Raw genomic sequence first — 17,904 nt, forward strand, 5'->3', positions numbered from 1 at the left:
GTCTCAGCGGCTGTGAGCTCGGGGTTCATTATTTCCAGGCCCAATTAAAAGGGGGGGCAGTGGAAACGGAACACCTGGGCTTTTAGGACATCTAAGAACACCTGTGCACCTTGTTTTGTCCGGCTGGAGGCTGTTCGGGCTTCAGCTCAACTCTGACAAAGCTGAGCGGCTATGGGCTGCAGGGCCTTCCAGGGCGCAACTCTGGACTGGGCACCTCTGCTCTGGCAGAGGGAGGCGGTAGACAGCCTTGGGCTCCTCCTGGGCTCATGGCCCCCGGTCGAAGAGGAGGTGGCCCAGCCACGGCCAGGGGAGCCCGTGGCACCTGTTCCTGGGCCAGGAGGATCTGCTCATGACCCCTCCTGGCAGAGAGCGCAGGCCATGGCCGTAGGGAGGGCAGAAGGAAAGGCCACGGCCACGGCCATTTTGTCTCCGGGGGGAAGCCCGGCCCGGCCTGGCGGTGCAGTGGTGACTGAGAGCACAAACGCCAAGCTCCCAGCCGAAGCCCCCCTGTGCCCCCCCCCCACAGCCCTGGGTGCGTACCTGGATGCCGTTGAGCGAGGCCACTCCCATGTAGAGGAAGATCCCGTAGAGGACCGGCATGGGGATGTACTGCGGCAGAGAGAGCAAGCACACAGACAGTGGTCAAAGGGGAAACCAGCTACTTAGAACGGCAGTCTGATCCCTACGTTGACCGCCTCATTTCGTGACACGTTTGCTTAATGGCCAAAGGAGAAATGAGTCCATGGTGGTCACAAGAGTTCCACTTAGCAACCATGGTACTTACTGACCAAGTGTCCAAAGCCCGTTGTGGTCCCTAGGGACTATCTGCACTGCCCAGAACCAACTTTATTTTGAGTAAACAGCTATTAATCTTGCCTGTCATTACAGATGGCTAAGATACTTTTTTACCTTGAGAACAGGTGCCAGGAAGACCGAAACCCCCGTCAGAATGAAGACAACGATCCCTGTGACCCTCTGCTCCCTGTTGAAGATCGGAATAAACAGAAGGAGTTCTGCAACGTTTACGTATTTTATGAGATTCCCAGGTTTAATGACACCTTCCTGCACGTCTGACGTTGAAATGCCACCTGCCTCTACTTAAGAACTTTTCCAGATAAGAACCGGGTGTTCAAGATTTCTTTTTGCCTCTACTTAAGAATCCGAGCCCGGAAAAATTCCCCCGGAAATCTGAGAGCCTGTTTCCTGCCATTCCCCCTTTAATCCCGGGCTTTTCTGGGCTGCCAGAGGAGCCTTTCGGTGGCGCTTAAGGAGGCTTTGGCAGCCCAGAGTGAAGAAAGCATTTTATTGCCTCCCGGAGCATCTGGGCATGGAGAGGCAAAAGGGGGCTTCAGCCAAACCGAGGAGTCACCACAGTGAAGGAAAGGCGCCGGCTACAAAGCGAGTGAGCGAGAGGAGAAGGGAGCCCATCAGCATGGGGAGGAAGAGGAAGCAGCAGCACCACCACCGCCTTTCGGTCCAAGGAGTGGGAGGTTTCTCCCTCTCGCCCACCTGGGAGAGAAGTGCTGATTGTGTCTGCCATTGGCTGTGATTCCATTTATTAACGATTAGTTTTATTTTTATGTTAGCGGTTCCAAGTTGTTCTGAGATGAATAGCTATATAAATTGATTTTAAAAAATAGTTCACCTTTTCTCACTTTTAATAACTCAGCGGCAAATTGATCTCATACTTCTGCCTCCCAATTTCCTCACATAAATGGTTGGAATTGTGCCACCACATTTAGTATTTCCAGTAGCTTATATCATAAATTCAATGCACATATAGCAATTTTAAAAAAATGTATCCACTGAACATTTAGATTCCCTATTTCAACAATTGTCCCCAAATTTCACAGCTTTCCTAATGTTGGGGGTGGGAGGCACTGTTCCCAAGTGTGTGTGTGTGTGGGGGTGTCTCTGAGCTTGCCTTGTCGATGTTTCACTGCCCAAACTAGGTGGCATCACCAGGGCCAGTTAGGAGTGGGCTTTGCTCTCAGGCTTATGTTCCAGTGGTCATCCCTCTCAGGGCTGGTGGGTGTGGGGACTTCTTCCCCTCCCCGCACCAAAGACGGGCAGATGGCATTGCCTTTAGGAGGAAAGACCCACAGCCACTCAGCCTTGTCAGGGTTGAGGTCCAGACCCTAACGGCTCCAAGGCACCGGCACATCACGTCCACCTTTTCGCTGGACTGAGAGGCTGCAGCCACCCTCCTGATCGGCAGAAAAAAGGAATCGGAGCATATATGAGTTATTTTAACAAAATGGATATCCACGCAACTTTGTCAAAAGATTCAAAACTCAATCCAATATAGCGCAACCAATACAAGCCCTAAAAAGAATAACACTGTCGTGCATAAAGAACACCTCAGAAATCACTGACAAGCTACAGCAACCCCATGGAATCCGCGTGGCACCCTGGTCAACTAAACCCCTTCAAGACCAAAAGGCCCAGCAGCCCCGGAGGAAAACACCCTATCACATACACCCTGCAATGACTGCAACCACCACGGTGTGTAGGACAAACAGGCAGAAGACGGGCAGGACCCCATCCACGAAGGGCAACGAGCAGTGCAAAGACAGCTGGGAGACTGTGACCTTCCCAGAAAAAGGCAGCTCCAACAATGGCAGGGGAATTCTACCACAGAGACAAGTGAGACACCAATAAGCATGTGGACATAAACAATATCCACAGACTATGCGAAAGAAACCACCCACAACACCCGCAATCAGCACCAGCAATGAGCACAGATGAACACCAGCCAAGGGATTGACCGTAAGCAGCCCAACCAAGGAGCCTCTAAGACCCCCCTCACCCCCAGGGCAGGCCATCAGAAGGGGGCAGCCAGAATTCCCCAGTCACGGCTGCTCAGTGGCCCTGGTCTCCAGACCGCGGCAGCCCTGGAGGATGACACAGTTGAGAGAGGGGCCTTTTCAGGGGCTCGCAAGAAGCTCCCAACCCCCGACACTTCACCCTTACCCAGGGTCCTAAGAGGTCAGTAAGGAGCATAAGTGCACCAGTGTGCCTTTCGTCCCCTTTATCTCATATATCATATGTATATATTTTCTTCCTTTCATATATCTTCTCCTCTATTGTTATATATGTTCTTCTATCCTTTTCTTTATATATATTACTACATGTCTATTCTCTTCTATATGTATTGTGTATTGGACTAAATAAATAAGTAAGTAAGTAAGTAAGTAAGTAAGTAAGTAAGTAAGTAAGTAAGTAAGTAAATAAATAAAAATAAAATTATCCACGGTTGACCTCTCCAGATTCCTAAGAGGTCAGTAAGGGGCGAATACAAGTGCCCTCGAGTGCCTTCCGTCCCCTGTCCTATTGCTCTCCTCTGTCTCCTATATCTCTTCTTCTATTCTTTCATTGATATGTTCTATTCCTTTGTCTTCTCTTCTCTTCTTTCTTAGATATATTTTGCTACGAGTATCTCCTCTACAACCTTCATCATGTATTTTACTATGTGTTAACTATGTGTACACCCACTAAAACCCTCATTGTGTATTGGACAAAGCCAATCAATCAATAAAATAAATAAAATAAATACCTCACTCCCAGGAACTGCGGTTGTTCTCCTGGTGCGCTGGTCTCCGTCTCCATCTTCAAACTATCAATGTGTGCGATGGAGATGACGGTGGCTGCCACGTACCAGGGGAGCCCCATGAAAGAGCACACCGCCATGAGGACCCCAACCCAGAACAAGTCCAGATGGTAGCCTGCAGCTTTCTGAAACAACAAAGGGAAGGGCAGTGTGAAAAAAGGGAGAACCGGGGCAGCAAACACACCGACTCTGAGAGAGCGGCTGAATTTTTTCTTTCTCCAAAGTAAAAGAACCCAAAATCACTGTGCCGGGAATATACTTCCAGTTTGATTTTTATTGGCCATTGGGAACAAGCAGGGGCAGGACTCAAATACACAACCCAACGTAACATGAAGGGAGAAGCAGAAGGAATGATGAAATCCACTAATTATCTTTGCCGATGGTTATTGTCTTAGCAGGGAAGGCAAGTTAACCCAAAGAAAACTAAAACACTTCCTTGGTGGCCAACTATTATATCCAAACAATACAAGGTGCCATAGAAAGGCAACCAGGGTGGGAATTAACCCAGTTAGAGTCCGTTTCAGCTGATATTGGTTCAATACATTGTGCCAAATCCATTCTCAGGCCTTGCCCAACATGACAGAAACAGGACTGGACACCTTTCTTTGTGTACCAATCCACAACAATGGTGTACCTTCAGTTTGTGTTCCTTTCTGTTCACAATCACTGCTGTGATTTGCTGGTCCATGAAGATCAGGATGGTGACCAAGAGGGCTGGAAGGGCACTGGCCACGTACACCCACCAAGGGTTTTTTCCAAAGGGGAACACAAACCACCCTCGGTCCAGGCGTGTGGGCTACAAGGGGACATCAGAGAGAGCGTGTTACCAGAGCGACTCACACAATAAGGGGTTTTTGTGCTTGCTTCTCCTGCCCTCCGCTAGCTCCCAAGGTCTCCATGGCTCCCAACACACGTTCTGCCAACGGGCAGCAATGGCAATTCCCTCTTTTGTTACGTTCTGACACGAAAAGCCCTAATGTCTCAACAAGAACGTTTCCCAAGGCAATCAGTGAGAGAGGGATCGCTCCAGAGCAACCCATTGTCCAGAAGTCCATGTGTCACGCTGCCCAGCCAGGCTTTTGCCTCTGTGAAGCAGTTTGGGAGCCTTTTTCAGCCATAGATGTAGCATTCGTTTATTTACCTTAAATTCTGTAGGCACCTGCAGTTTTGGAGTGTTCAGCCCACACAAAACATCAAGACCAACAAACATTAGTATGGACATGAAGATAGAGAAGTCACTAATAAGTTTACGGAACTAGAAAGAAGGAGAGAAAAGAGGTGTAGGAGAAATAGCTATGTTAGAATGTCAGCTGGAGAAGAAAAGAACGTCACGCAATCATTTGCCTCTCAGAAACACAGGACAGTCTTTGACCAACACTACTTTCAGTCCAGCCCTAACAGTGGGCATCTGCTGCCACCAGGGTGTTTTCTGGTTTGGCTGTGAAATTAGAATACTGGACTTCTTTCTCTTCCCCTTCAGAGGAAAGGAAGGAAAGGAAAGCAAGCGGGGGGGGGGGATGGGGATAGCGGCAAGGGAACAGGGCCTCCTTGGGAATGGCTCCAGAAATGTTGCCCCAACCCAGAAAAGGCCCAGGTCTGCTGACGTAATTGGCAGGGACACAGGGCAGTTTCTCCCCTTGGGCTCAGTTTTTGAACTGCCTGGACCCTGCATCCACGGGCGTTCGCATGCATTCACACGCACACACAGAGAGAGTTCACGTTCAGGTAGAACCTTGAGGCTACTAGAGAAAGCAATCCAAGGAACAGGACACTGGACCAGAGGGAGGGAAGGGTGTGTCCAAACCTTAATGACACTGGGCACATGCAACTTGGGAGTATCCAGTCCAAAACAGAAATCTATTCCACAGAAGAACAAGATGGAGAAGACAATGGAAAAGTCAGCAACTAGGCCCCTGACCTAAAAGTGGGGGGTTGAAAGGGGGGGGGAGAGAACAAGTTATAGGGCGGTGCAGAACGTTATTTTATGTCTCCTGGGAAAGGAAGACACCCAATCTTACCTTGGTTGGGAAATAGCGACTGGACTTGAACTTTTTCAAAGTCAGAGTCATGGAATAGGTCCCAAAGAAGAGAATGAAAGACATGAGGGCCAAATCAGGGACAAATTTACAAGACGCCCCCACCAGACTTCCTCCATACTTCAGGCACTCCTTTTTGCTCAACTGAGTCCAGTCCAGAACTGTTACATTGTTAGGATTATACTTGAAGGATAAGAAAATAAACCATATTATTCAGGCACTGAAGAATAAAACTAGCAAGTTAATTCATACACATGCAAGAGATACAAGCCTGCTAAATGTTTTAAATATTATATCTAACAGAATAACAGAGTTGGAAGGGACCTCTGAGATCTTCTAGTCCAAATCCCTGGTTGTCCAATCTCTTCTTAAAAACCTCCAGTAATAGAACCCCCACAACTTCTGGTGGCAAGGGGTCCCACTGGTTAATTGTCCTCACTCTTAGGAAGTTTCTCCTTATTTCCAGGTTGCTTCTCTTCTTGATTAATGTCCATCCATTGCTTCTTGTCCTGCACTCTGGTGCTTTGGAAAATAAGTTGACCCCCAACCCCTCTTCTTTGTGGGAGTCCCTCAAATACTGGAACATTACTATCATGTCACCCCTACTCCTTCTTTTCACTAGATCAGACATACCAGCCCCTGCATAAATGTATCTATATATCTGCATTTATTACATACATCTGTGTATTATATATATTATATATTTTTATAAAATAACCAAAATCACAGCTGACAATGCCAATATTAGCATGAAGAAAGTGCTTCCCGTAGGTTATTGTCTCCTCCAAAAAGGGGCAATGGGGAAGATAGGAAACGTCTTTTCAAACATAGACTTTATGTTTAAGATGCCTATTTTGTAATTTTAAGATGTGAGTGTTAATGTATCTCTGGAACTTTTTGTGGAATTCTTTTCAAGATTAGAAAAATTAATTTTCAACTCTTCAACAAATTGCACTTTTTAAAGGGGTCTATAGCCTCATCATCATCATCATCATTATTTGATTTGTATATTAGAATGCAATTGATCTGAGTGATCTCAAAATGTTTTGGAGATTCTAAGCCAAAGATCCAAGAGTCCACCCAGTAAATGGAAAAACAATCCCCAGCTGGCCCTGAGAGTCAGGATTCAGCCTGGTAATTTGAAATTTATAAGCCCCTAAAACACAATTCGATAGCTATGTATTGTCCGGTCCTCTTGCATTCAATGGAGTTTACTTGCAGCCCCTGATAAACACACAAGAATTGGAGCCCTATGTATTTTTCCACATTCGCCTTCTTGCCAGAAGACACTTGATGGTTGGGCATCAAATTTAAAAGGGGAAGTATGATACCTTCTTGACTGTTGGCCTTGATCAGTTGAACAATTGATCTATAGACTTCTGTAGATGGAGATACAAATTATGAGTCTGACAAGTCTCCCTTAGGTATAGCAAACATGTTTGGCATGGCAGGGGGTTTCCAAACCGATCAATGCCCGTATGCTTATCAGGAAGTGGATGAGAAATAATCCTGATCATTGCCATTACACGGTCAAGGCTGATCACGGGAGGAGCAAGGAATTGATGTGGCTTGAAGCCTCTTTGGGCAGATTAGATCAGAGATGAGCCAACATTTGAGGCCTAGGAATCATTTAAGTTGCTACCCGCCCTGATAGGAAAAGAGAGGCACTATAATCAATTTTTGCTCTTGCGGTTATAACGCTAAACAAGGACATACACAGTATTTGGGATTGGTGGGTGGGTGGAAAAGAGAGGGAAAAACTTACCATAGAAATATTAACATTGTTTGGTACCAATGGAACTGAAGCATTGAACAATGTTGTATTTGCTGCAGCAGAAAAGGAGTTTGTGATTATTTTTAAAATATTAAGAAAAAACATTATTCCATAATACACAATCATATTTTTGGTTTGAACTTTTTGAAAAATCCCTTTTTAGTGTTAAAGCAGAACCAGAATCCGTTTTTGGCTACACCTATTAAAAAGGTCTCACCTGCTTCATTTTGGTCACCACCACAACAACCAAAAAGTCACTGCTGCAAGTATTTGCAGAACTCTCTGGGTTTGTAATCCGATGAAGAGTTTTAAGAATTGCATCCACACAGCTTGTAAATAAACAGCTGCTCATCTGAACAGTTCGAGGTCCTGGTTCTAATTCTTACAGAATCATCTCCCCGATTAACCCCAGGGGGGCTGCTTCCACCTGAACGCAAGCAGGGGGAGGAGGGGGAAGGGGAGGCGTAGACGGTGGAGCAACACCAACCCCCCCTCCCCCGCGCGCACACACACACACACAAAGACAGAGCCGCCTCCCCTTATGGCTGGAGCCTGAGCACACCTGAAATGGCGGGGCCCGTCAGGAGTGGGTCCCAATTTAATCCGAGGGCAGGATTCATAGCTGGGGGGGATCCTTCCTTCATAGAGCTTCCTTCTCCAGATACTTTGGGCGACAATCAAGACCCACCACCACCCAGCGATTATGGAGGCGCCTGCATCAGCCGCCACCTGACCGAATCCCAGTTGAGGTAGACGGTCACAGATTGGTCACAGGTGGATCACTCCGTGGCGCCCCCTCCATAGCGCAAGGGCCCCTCCTCCAGCCCCCTCCCAGAGCGGCTTCACGGGGAAGGCAGGCGGTGCCGGCCGGGGCCAATATTCCCTTCGTGTGGCTGACTTCCACCCTGGCCTCCTCACGTAACCAGGCCGGGGCGACTCTGCTCTCTGCCCTCAGCTGAGGGAAACGAGGTCACTGACCGTCACTCTCCTCCTCACTGAGGCAACAAAGACAAAACAAAACCCCCCCTGGGTACGTTTTCCAATTCTCCGCCTGCCCCCTCGATCCCTTTCTAGAAAAAAGAATGGACCACGCGGGACACATTTCTTGTGGACGTGGAAACAGACACTTCTAACGAAGCCACAGCACAGAGCGGCCAGTGAGGAAAAGGAACAGCCGCCTGCTGTTTCTGAAATGCCTTTCTGGACGGGGTTTTACCCCCTAGGGAGCCCTGGGGTGCAGCCTGGACTAGTTGGGGCTCCTGCTTGAGGGGGGGGGCGGTCATGGCTCGGAGGCCTTTGGCCCTGTTGTGCACCAGTTGTGCCCTCACCAGTGAGGCTCTGCGTGCCTCACTCATCCCTCCGGTGAATCCCTGCCTAAAAGGGGCTGCCACCCTTGGGGAAGGCATCTAGGAGCTGCAGCTGGTGCCCAGTGCAGTGTTTCCCAACCTTGGCAACTTGAAGATATTTGGACTTCAACTCCCAGAATTCCCCAGCCAGCGACCTAGTACAGCGGCACAGGGTGGCACAGATACCTCTGCTGTTTTGCTAGCCACACACCACTTTGCTTCTGGGTCCAATTCATGGTGTTGGTTACTACCTTTATAGCCCTGCACTGCAGGGGGTGGGGGGGCACCTGAGGAGCCCCCTTACCCAAATGGGGTTAGCCCCTCCCACTCAGGCCGGCTACACATCCCACCCGCTGACTGTGGCGCCAACCTTGTGAACTACTCCCAATGTTTTGGCCTCCCGGAAGGGTAATAAACGTTGGTTTTGCTGAAGAGCCTCTGCGTTTATCATCCGGCCGGTCTGTCTGGACTGTTGCTGTTCTCAGGGGGACACGGGAGGGAGGAAAAGTAGCCAGAGGCCTCTCGCAGGCAGGATCCCTTTCGCTTCTTTGGGAGGATGCGAACGTGTCCCCTGGCTTACGTCTCGGGGGACGCTGGCCGGAGAGCAGAGCAGGGAGGCAGGGCACGTTGGGGGCCTCAGTTGTCGTGGCCCCCCTGGCTGCGCCTGGTAGGGTCTCGAAAAAGAGCCTCCCTCTGGAAGGTCACTTCCCCAGACCGAGGGGAGACTGGCCCCCATCTTGTAGCCTTTCACAAGGCCTCAAAGACACAGGTTGGTCAGCAGGCCTGGGGGATGAATTTGCTTAACAAATAAAGTAAATAAAAGGGAAATGGGTGCTTGACCCCCGACCCCTGCCCAGGGCAACTCGGGAACAGGTCAGGAAAGCTTCGCCAGTGGACAGTTTGGAAATAATCCTCCATCAGACTAAACAGGTTCTGACTTATCTGCAGGAATTGTATTGAATTTCCCGCTTGATGCCAATAAGTCAGGCTGTGGAAACTGATTTAATCATTTTTTTCTGGAGGCAAACAATGTTCACACAATTAATGAAGGAGAAGCAGTTGTTGGTTAGAATCAGATTTCTTGCTGCAGAGAAAATACTGAATTTCAGAGGAAAAATAGGAAGAATTGGACAAAAGTGAGATAATTCTTGCTATTCATTCCATACATTTTTTATGTTGCTTCTCCCTATAACCAGAACCTTTTCCAAAACAGATATATTAGGGTGGCCTTTAATAACTTCAAGTACAAAATAACTAGTGGGTGAATAATGCTTTTTTTAAAGGCTGATTTAATGCTTTATGTAGATTGTGTATGCTAAAGTAGAAATAACAATAATTAAAAAAATAAGAGTATCAAATATTTAATAATTTTAATATTTATAAAATGATACTCACTTGAGAATGAAACCAGCCAAATAGAAGGGTGCAGCAGAGACAAATATGGTATAAATAAGTTACAGTAATCCAAAACGTTGATTTGCAAAAATAAGAGTAATTAAAAAATTAAGAGGTCTTAAAAAAATGTTATGGATACTCCCCAGAGGCATCTAGAAGGGAGATCAAGAAAATGGGTGCAGTAGCACAGTAAAAGCCCCCCCCCCTTTTGTGGGTCAATACAAACAGGTACAAAGGAGCAGAGACTGAGGCTACACAGAGACTCTGAAAGGAGCAGAGACTTAGATGGGTTTCAGTTTTAAACAGCTGAAATAGAGGCTAGAAAACGTGGCTGCTATTTTCACCTAGATAGAAGCTAAACCCCACCCATATTTGAGCATGGCAGAGGTTGGTTCTGGATTCTTCATAGCCGTTGAGCACATGTCCAGACCACAGGAATCCCTGACCAAACACCACCTGCTGTTTGGCATGCAGTGTTGTGGCATGTCACCTTACTTTGGGTCTACAAGGCTCCTCTGAAAGACACTTCCATAACTACATAGGCCAAGCTGCAACCAAAGATTAGACACACACACACACGCACAGCGCAACAAAGATAGACAGACAGACAGACATTATATAGAGAGACAGAGATAGATAGATAGATAGATAGATAGAGAGAGAGAGAGAGAGAGAGAGAGAGAGAGAGAGAGAGATGATAGGTAGACAGACAGACAGACATTATATATAGAGACAGAGATAGAGAGAGAGAGAGAGAGAGATGATAGATAGATAGATAGATAGATAGATAGATAGGGAGAGAGAGAGATGATAGATAGATAGATAGACAGACAGACAGACAGACAGATATTATATATAGAGACAGAGATAGATAGATAGATAGATAGATAGATAGATAGATAGATAGATAGATAGATAGATAGGGAGAGAGAGAGATGATAGATAGATAGACAGACAGACATTATATATATATATATATATATATATATATATATATATATAGAGAGAGAGAGAGAGAGAGAGAGAGAGAGAGAGAGATGATAGATAGACAGACAGTCAGACAGATATTATATATAGAGACAGAGATAGATAGATAGATAGATAGATAGATAGATAGATAGATAGATAGATAGATAGATAGGGAGAGAGAGATGATAGATAGACAGACAGACAGACATTATATATAGAGACAGAGAGAGAGAGAGAGAGATGATAGATAGACAGACAGATATTATATATATATATAGAGAGAGAGAGAGGGAGGGAGAGAGAGAGATGATAGGTAGACAGACAGACAGACAGACAGATATTATATAGAGACAGAGAGAGAGAGACAGAGAGAGAGAGATGATAGGTAGACAGACAGACAGACAGACAGAGACAGACAGATATTATATATATATAGAGAGAGGAGATTGTTAAAAAGAGAAAGATAAGAGAGATGATCAGACCATGTTTTGCACAAACTGACTAACATGAATGTGCAAGAAATCACTTGTTTGCTTTGTGCAACAGTCTTGGAAAACAGGTGATGAAAAGAGGGGGGGTGTTGTGGGGGGGGTCTTAATCAGAGTCCATGTGGTTTTTGTAGGAAGAGAGGGGCTTGTTACTCACATTTTATATTTTGAGTGCCTTTTAACTGACTTTTTAAAAATACTCTTTGTTGTACTCGGCAGTGTTGCTTTACTCCGTCCCTTGTATTCTGTTACAACAACTTCCACTAATAAGTTAAGTTACAACTTTTCCAGTGGATAGGATTCATTTTAGAAACAAGACATTTTCTGTTTAAAACATTGCTTGTTTATTTCATACATTTGCTCTCCCTTCTTCATAATTAAGGTTTCACTTGCTGACTCACAAGAGGGAGAGGACTAGGACCTTAACGGGCCAAAGAAGCTACTACAAAGGCCTAAGGTTGAGGTGGGGACTCCAACCTGCTGCGTTCACAGCCCCCCCCCCTTTGTGGCCCCCGTGGCTCAATCCATTCAGTTTTACAGTTATGAACCGGGTTGAAGGAATAAACCTTGCTGCTGTTATTTCCCCTGCTTGTGCAAACCATTCATGTGTCTTGTGGTCCTCGTTTCTTTTAAGATTTCTATGGAACAGGCAGAAGCTGAAGCGTCGGTCCGTTGGGGATGACCGCTTGGATGCTGTTGGTGGTGGTGGTGATGCTGTCTAGCCCACCACAAAGTAAGCTTCACTGAAGTCCAAGTCAAGGACGTCCAGAGCATTCCTCCTGTCGCTGGGTCAAGGCGGATGGGCCTGGGGTTTCCTGCACCCTCATTTTTTCATTATTATTCCCTTTTTTGAGGATGGAAACCAGAGCAGCCCTTCTCCCGTCCTCTGGTAGCTCCAGGGTCTTTGGGAGGGAAGAATTCAGGGGTCCTGAGGGGACATCTGCCCGCCCCTTCAGAACCTTGGGGCCTAATCCCTCCGGTTCTGTGATCTGAACTCGTCCAGGGTGGAGGACGAGTGTTCAACTCTCATTCTCTTCTTCCCTGTTTTAATTTGTGTCCCTGATCTGTTTCTATGGTTTTGATAGTTTGAACTGTTTTTGCATTTTCCTTTTGTGTAAAGACAAAGGCGAGAAAAGGGGCGAAAGAGTTCGGCTTGATTGTTTTCTTGTTTTCCATAGGTTGAAAGAGGCTATTTTTTGTTATTTTTGACTATGAATATTTATGATAGCAATAAATGAAATTAATGAAAGTAATACCTAAAGGCATAAATGATTCTTATTTAGATTAACATTTGTGAGTTTCATACGTGGATGATTGTTTATAAGATGATGTTTGAAAGTTGTAAAAGTAGATGTGAAAAATAAGCCTAAAGATTTATTGTTTATGAAGTTAAGTGAAAAAGGTACTGATGAGTAAATGGAATATTATTTTATCATTATAACTGATTTTGATTCTTAAAGTAAAGAAAATATTTTTGTGCTAAAATGGTAAATAAGAATCAGTTGGTTCAGCTGATAAAATAATAAATTATAATGAGAAATTAGGAATTAAGGATGGAAAGGACTGCTTTTAAAGGGTTTTTTAACTTGAAAAGGGAATAAGAAAGGTTTGGCACAAGCGCAAATGGTGATTTTGTTTAAATGTTAGAAAAGAAGTAGGAGAAAAATAAAATAAAAAAATGCAGAGAAAGGATATTATGACAGAAATAGAAATATTTAAAATGTGTTTGGGGATGTTATAAATTGTACAGGTTTTTTTGGTCAATACCCAGTTCACAGACAATATATTGTTTGTTTGTTTGTATGTGTGTAAAAAATTTAAAAAATGCAAAAAAAAAAGGTTTGTAATTAATTGATAGATATTCCAGAGAAGAAAAAGATTGAGAACAAGTTGGAGGGAGGGACTTAAACTTAAGGAGCTACCGGTAATTTGAGTTGGGAGGGATTTTTAATGGACTGATATATGTAATAGAAAGAGATAGAAATAGAAATAGCACTTTGACCTATATACTGCCCAATCTCTGGGTGGTTTAAAATGTCAGCATCTTGCCCCCAACAATCTGGATCCTCATTTTAACAGAAAAATGGAAGTTTGAGTCAACCTTGGGCCCCGTCACGTTTGAACTCCAGGTTGCGGGCAGAGTTTGATTGTAATACTTCATTCTAACCACCAGGGATATAATGTATAGTTTTGAGTCCCTACGGTAGATTTGAAAATGGGTGTCAGACCCACCTTGGACTTCACATAATGACTTTGGACTGTTAGTCCAAAGAATCCAGACATGGCTGTTAATCAATCTTACCCAGCGAGAAGCACAGGTGTGGAATTGATTTATTTCTCAAGCTATTTGCTTCGCTACATTTCAATTCCAACTCTCAAACTGTCTGGCCCACCTTGGACTTCACATAATGACTCTGGGCCTGACCATGGGTTTCTTTTCTCTTTCTTTTATATATAATGCTTAATACCTACAGCTCATAAAATATTATTAAGCGAATTTGAACGTATGTATGTTAAAAGGAAGTTTTTAAAAACTGCATTAGAATTCATCAACTTTAGAAATATTTTTAAAGAAAAGTTTATAAATTTAAAATTAGTAGAGAATTCTTCTTGGTAGATAAAATATTTTTCAAATCTGGCATTCCTTTGACTTTGAGGCTTCTGTCTATACATAACTGTATTTTTTATTCAATATAAGACTGCAGAGGGCTTTTTGCTATTTTATTCAATATATATAAGACTGTAGAGGGCTTTTTGCTATTTTGAATATGGGTAGTTTAAATAAAATAAGTAAGTTCCCCTGCAGATGCTGGCCTGCCCTGTGTTGAAGAGGCCCCGGTCGGGAGAGTCCCGCACCAGCTCGGAGGCTCGGAGGTGGGAAGGCATCACCCTCATAGTCGTGGACTGAGGACGGGTGGGAATTGCCCACAGTGAATTTTGCTGCAAGAAACACCCCACAACACCGAAATATATTGTGTTAGAACAGGCTTCAGGTCCTGGCACAGTCAGTTTTCAGTCACTCCCATTCCCCCTTGTGACTTATATACGTGGCTTCTGGCCAGGAAGGACATCAGTGCGGAGAAATGTCATGGAACCAACCAGCTCAGCATAAATTTATGATGCAGCCTTGACAAGAGAGGGAGCTCTTCTCATGCCCTGACAAACACTTGATAAAAAGGTTTGCTGGCTAAGCTCCTTCCAATTTCAGGCAGAATAAATGATACTAATTTGCCCTGGGAAAGGAGACCGTTCTTGAAAGCCCCTCCTAGTGTTAAGCCTGGCACACTTACCTGAGTCGGGAGCGAGGCATTCGCACCTATACATAGTCGCATAGTCCGGATTGTAGTTGGCGTTGATGGGGTAGACCTTAAAGGCTCCGATCATCTTCTTAACGGCATCGTAGATGAAGATGAAGCTGATCAGAGTGGAGAAGCCTTCCTCGGTGAAGCGAGTGATGTACTTAATGATGAAGCTGGCATCGGTGACCACCAGGACCAGGCACTGGGCCGCCGAGTGCAGGCCGATCCAGAGGCGGAACTCTAGGTAGTCGATGCTGTTGCCTCTGAGGGGGAGAACAGAAGCAGCCGGCTGAGCACCAGGGGTGATGCGCTGGAGAAGGGCCAGGGCAGAAGCGCATGGCTGCCACTGCCACCAGCGAACATGGGTCCTGCAAAAGGTACGGGGCACTCTGGAGCCGTGTAGATGCGGCACCGCCACCACCGCCACCACCACCGCTGTGTCCGCCTGGCACTCCAGGGAAGCAGAAGTGGCCATTCAGGTGACATTACAGGTAAGCGATTGGAGGGTCATTGTAGTCCTGGTGCATTGCATCTATGGGAGGAGGGCGTGTATGGGCAGAGAGTAGTAGGGCCTGGTCAAACGAAACGCCTCCTCGGGCATCAATTTCCATCATGTGACCGTAAGGATGCGGCAACAGTCCTACATGTGGCAAGTGGCCACAGGCCCCTTGTTCCAATGCCATTGGTCACTTAAGCGCACGTCCTGTTTCTTGGGCTAACTCCATTTCCTTTCTCGAGCCGAGACTGCCCAAGGGGCAGAGAGGGCATTGTGTGTCCGGCAAGGCCTCCAACTGCCCACCACAGCCAGACCTCCGAAGCAGTGGACGAGGCCTCCACTTACTTGCTGAAATCGTAGAGCAGCTTCTCAAAGATGAGGATGGGACCCGTGCTGCTCAGGATGATGAGCGGCTGCCCGGCCAGCAAGCAGAAGGTGGAGCCCGCGAGGGCCGTCCCCAGGAAGCTCTCCATCACGCCCTGGCGGAGGAACAGGCCCAGGACTTGAGGGGCGGGACTCCCCCACAGCTGCAGACAGGGGCCCCCAGGGAAGCCCTCCTCCTCCTGCCCTGGCCAGGCTGCAAGGGCCCTGTCAGCCCTGGGGGCAAAACCCCTGGAGACTCTCAAGGAGCCCACGGCTAGGGACTGCGGACGGGCAGAGAGGCTGCCCCCAGAGTCTCCCTCTCTGCCCCCCTCCCCCTGCTTCCAAAATATTGCCAGGGGGTTAATTGGCCGGCGGGACTTTCAATTACAGCCGCACTGGAGGCTGCCAAGGTTTGGGGGCCGGTCAGCTGTGACCTTCAGACTAGGTATTCAAACCTCGTCCGGCTCCGCAGAGCAGACCGGAAGGGCCGGCAGAAGGGTCCGCCCAGAGGCCTCCTGGTTCCCAGCTGCTCAGGCCTTGGGGTGCCAAGGGCCAAAACAGTTGTGGGCTCTCTGGTGCTACCTGCCTGGTAGTTGTCAGTGGCGTCCCCCAACAAGCCCCCAAAGGTGATGGCATTGGCAATGCAGCCCAGGTAGATGAAGAGGACGGCCGAGATGGACTGGATGTGGAAGCCGTCGTAGAAGTCGCTGAGGAACCAGGGCAGCTTCCTCTTGAGGTCCAAGTAGAGCCCACCGCAGAACCTGGAAAGGAAGCAGGGCCCGCTGTGCTCTCTTTGCAGTGGCCCCCCTTCGGTGCCCCGAGGAGTCAGTTCCCCCGGGCAACGTTTCCTGAGCCACCAATTATTCTGCTGCTGCTGCTGCTTAGGGCAGCCCCCCCTCCCCCCGTCTCGTTGGCCACCTTCTATGGACCCTCCTGGATCTTGCCCTGCTAGGTGAGGGACCATCTTCCGGAAGGTTCTGCGCACAGAAGGGCAGGGAAAGGTGCCTGCTGGCTGGACTGCCCCAATTGGTGTCCATCCCTTCGGAAGCCTTGGGAGGGGGGAGAGGAGTGAGCGGCCGAATGCTTCTCTTGCCCTTCTCCGCCAGAGCTGACCCTCCCCTCCATCCTGGTGGCTGCACTGGCCAGGCCGTAAGGGCCGGGACAGAGTGGTGGGGCTGAGAGGCCAGGCCGTAAGGGCTGGGACAGAGTGGTGGGGCTCAAAGGCCAGGCCGTAAGGGTCGGGACAGAGTGGTGGGGCTCAAAGGCCAGGCGGTAAGGGCCGGGACAGAGTGGTGGGGCTGAGAGGCCAGGCCGTAAGGGTCGGGACAGAGTGGTGGGGCTCAAAGGCCAGGCCGTAAGGGCCGGGACAGAGTGGTGGGGCTGAGAGGCCAGGCCGTAAGGGCCGGGACAGAGTGGTGGGGCTCAGAGGCACGCCTTCCAGGGGCCACTAGGCGCCTCTTTTGAGCCCAGGCGCCTTCTTTCCAAAGGTGGAAGGGCAGATGTGGAGGCGGTCCAGCCTTCTCCTCCAGCCAAGGAAGTGTAGCTTCTTCAGGGGTATTCAAGGCGTCCCCCCTGCCCTGGAACAGCTGGGCCTGATGATTCGCAGCTGGCAGCTGATTCCAGAGGCCTTTTCCTCACCGTCCAGTCCAGGCCAGCTCCTCTCCAATTTCATGGACAGCGGGAAGATCGTCGTCGTCTTCGTTGCCCCCACCCCCGGCCCCTGCCGCTCCTCCGGCCGCCCCGTTCATCTGGGTGGCCTCGCTCAGAGAAAACACCGACTTCCTAGGAGGACAGTGACATGGAACACGAGTGAACGAAGGGGGCCAATGGGGGGGGGGGGGCTGTAACACAAGTCGGCCAGGGGTGTTTGGAGGCAGGTGTTTATCGGGCTTCTTTCTATCTTCCTCTTCCTCCAGGAGCTCAAGGCAGAAGCCCTTCCTTCCCCTCCTCCTCCTCCTCCCCCTCCAACACCGCCTCCCTCTAGAGGCATCGCGTCCCCCATCCCCTCCGGGAGAAGGGCCACGATGGCTCCAATTGAATTCTACAGAAGCCGAGTCCAGGCCATCTCACAGGCGCTGGGCCACGTCCAGCCCTTTGGCTGAGCCACTCTGGCCCTTCCTGCTTTGGG

General features: G+C 47.9%; 1 protein-coding gene across 1 annotated transcript in view; it reads right to left on the reverse strand.

The window, feature by feature from the left end:
- The window catches only part of SLC4A5 (solute carrier family 4 member 5), a 55,686-nt gene that overhangs the window by 9,147 nt on the left and 28,635 nt on the right, over positions 1 to 17,904 (reverse strand). The window contains exons 11-22 of the mRNA XM_070765864.1: positions 17,415 to 17,558; positions 16,363 to 16,537; positions 15,759 to 15,892; positions 14,909 to 15,180; positions 7,412 to 7,473; positions 5,629 to 5,829; positions 5,415 to 5,528; positions 4,752 to 4,865; positions 4,245 to 4,406; positions 3,557 to 3,735; positions 910 to 982; positions 541 to 609 (exon numbers count right to left, since the gene is read on the reverse strand). Coding sequence (XP_070621965.1) covers positions 541 to 609; positions 910 to 982; positions 3,557 to 3,735; positions 4,245 to 4,406; positions 4,752 to 4,865; positions 5,415 to 5,528; positions 5,629 to 5,829; positions 7,412 to 7,473; positions 14,909 to 15,180; positions 15,759 to 15,892; positions 16,363 to 16,537; positions 17,415 to 17,558 — 1,699 coding nt within the window. The remainder of the gene's footprint in view (positions 1 to 540; positions 610 to 909; positions 983 to 3,556; positions 3,736 to 4,244; positions 4,407 to 4,751; positions 4,866 to 5,414; positions 5,529 to 5,628; positions 5,830 to 7,411; positions 7,474 to 14,908; positions 15,181 to 15,758; positions 15,893 to 16,362; positions 16,538 to 17,414; positions 17,559 to 17,904) is intronic.

This window comes from Erythrolamprus reginae, chromosome 12, assembly GCF_031021105.1.
Source record: "Erythrolamprus reginae isolate rEryReg1 chromosome 12, rEryReg1.hap1, whole genome shotgun sequence".
In the NCBI taxonomy this organism is placed as follows: Eukaryota; Metazoa; Chordata; class Lepidosauria; order Squamata; family Dipsadidae; genus Erythrolamprus; species Erythrolamprus reginae.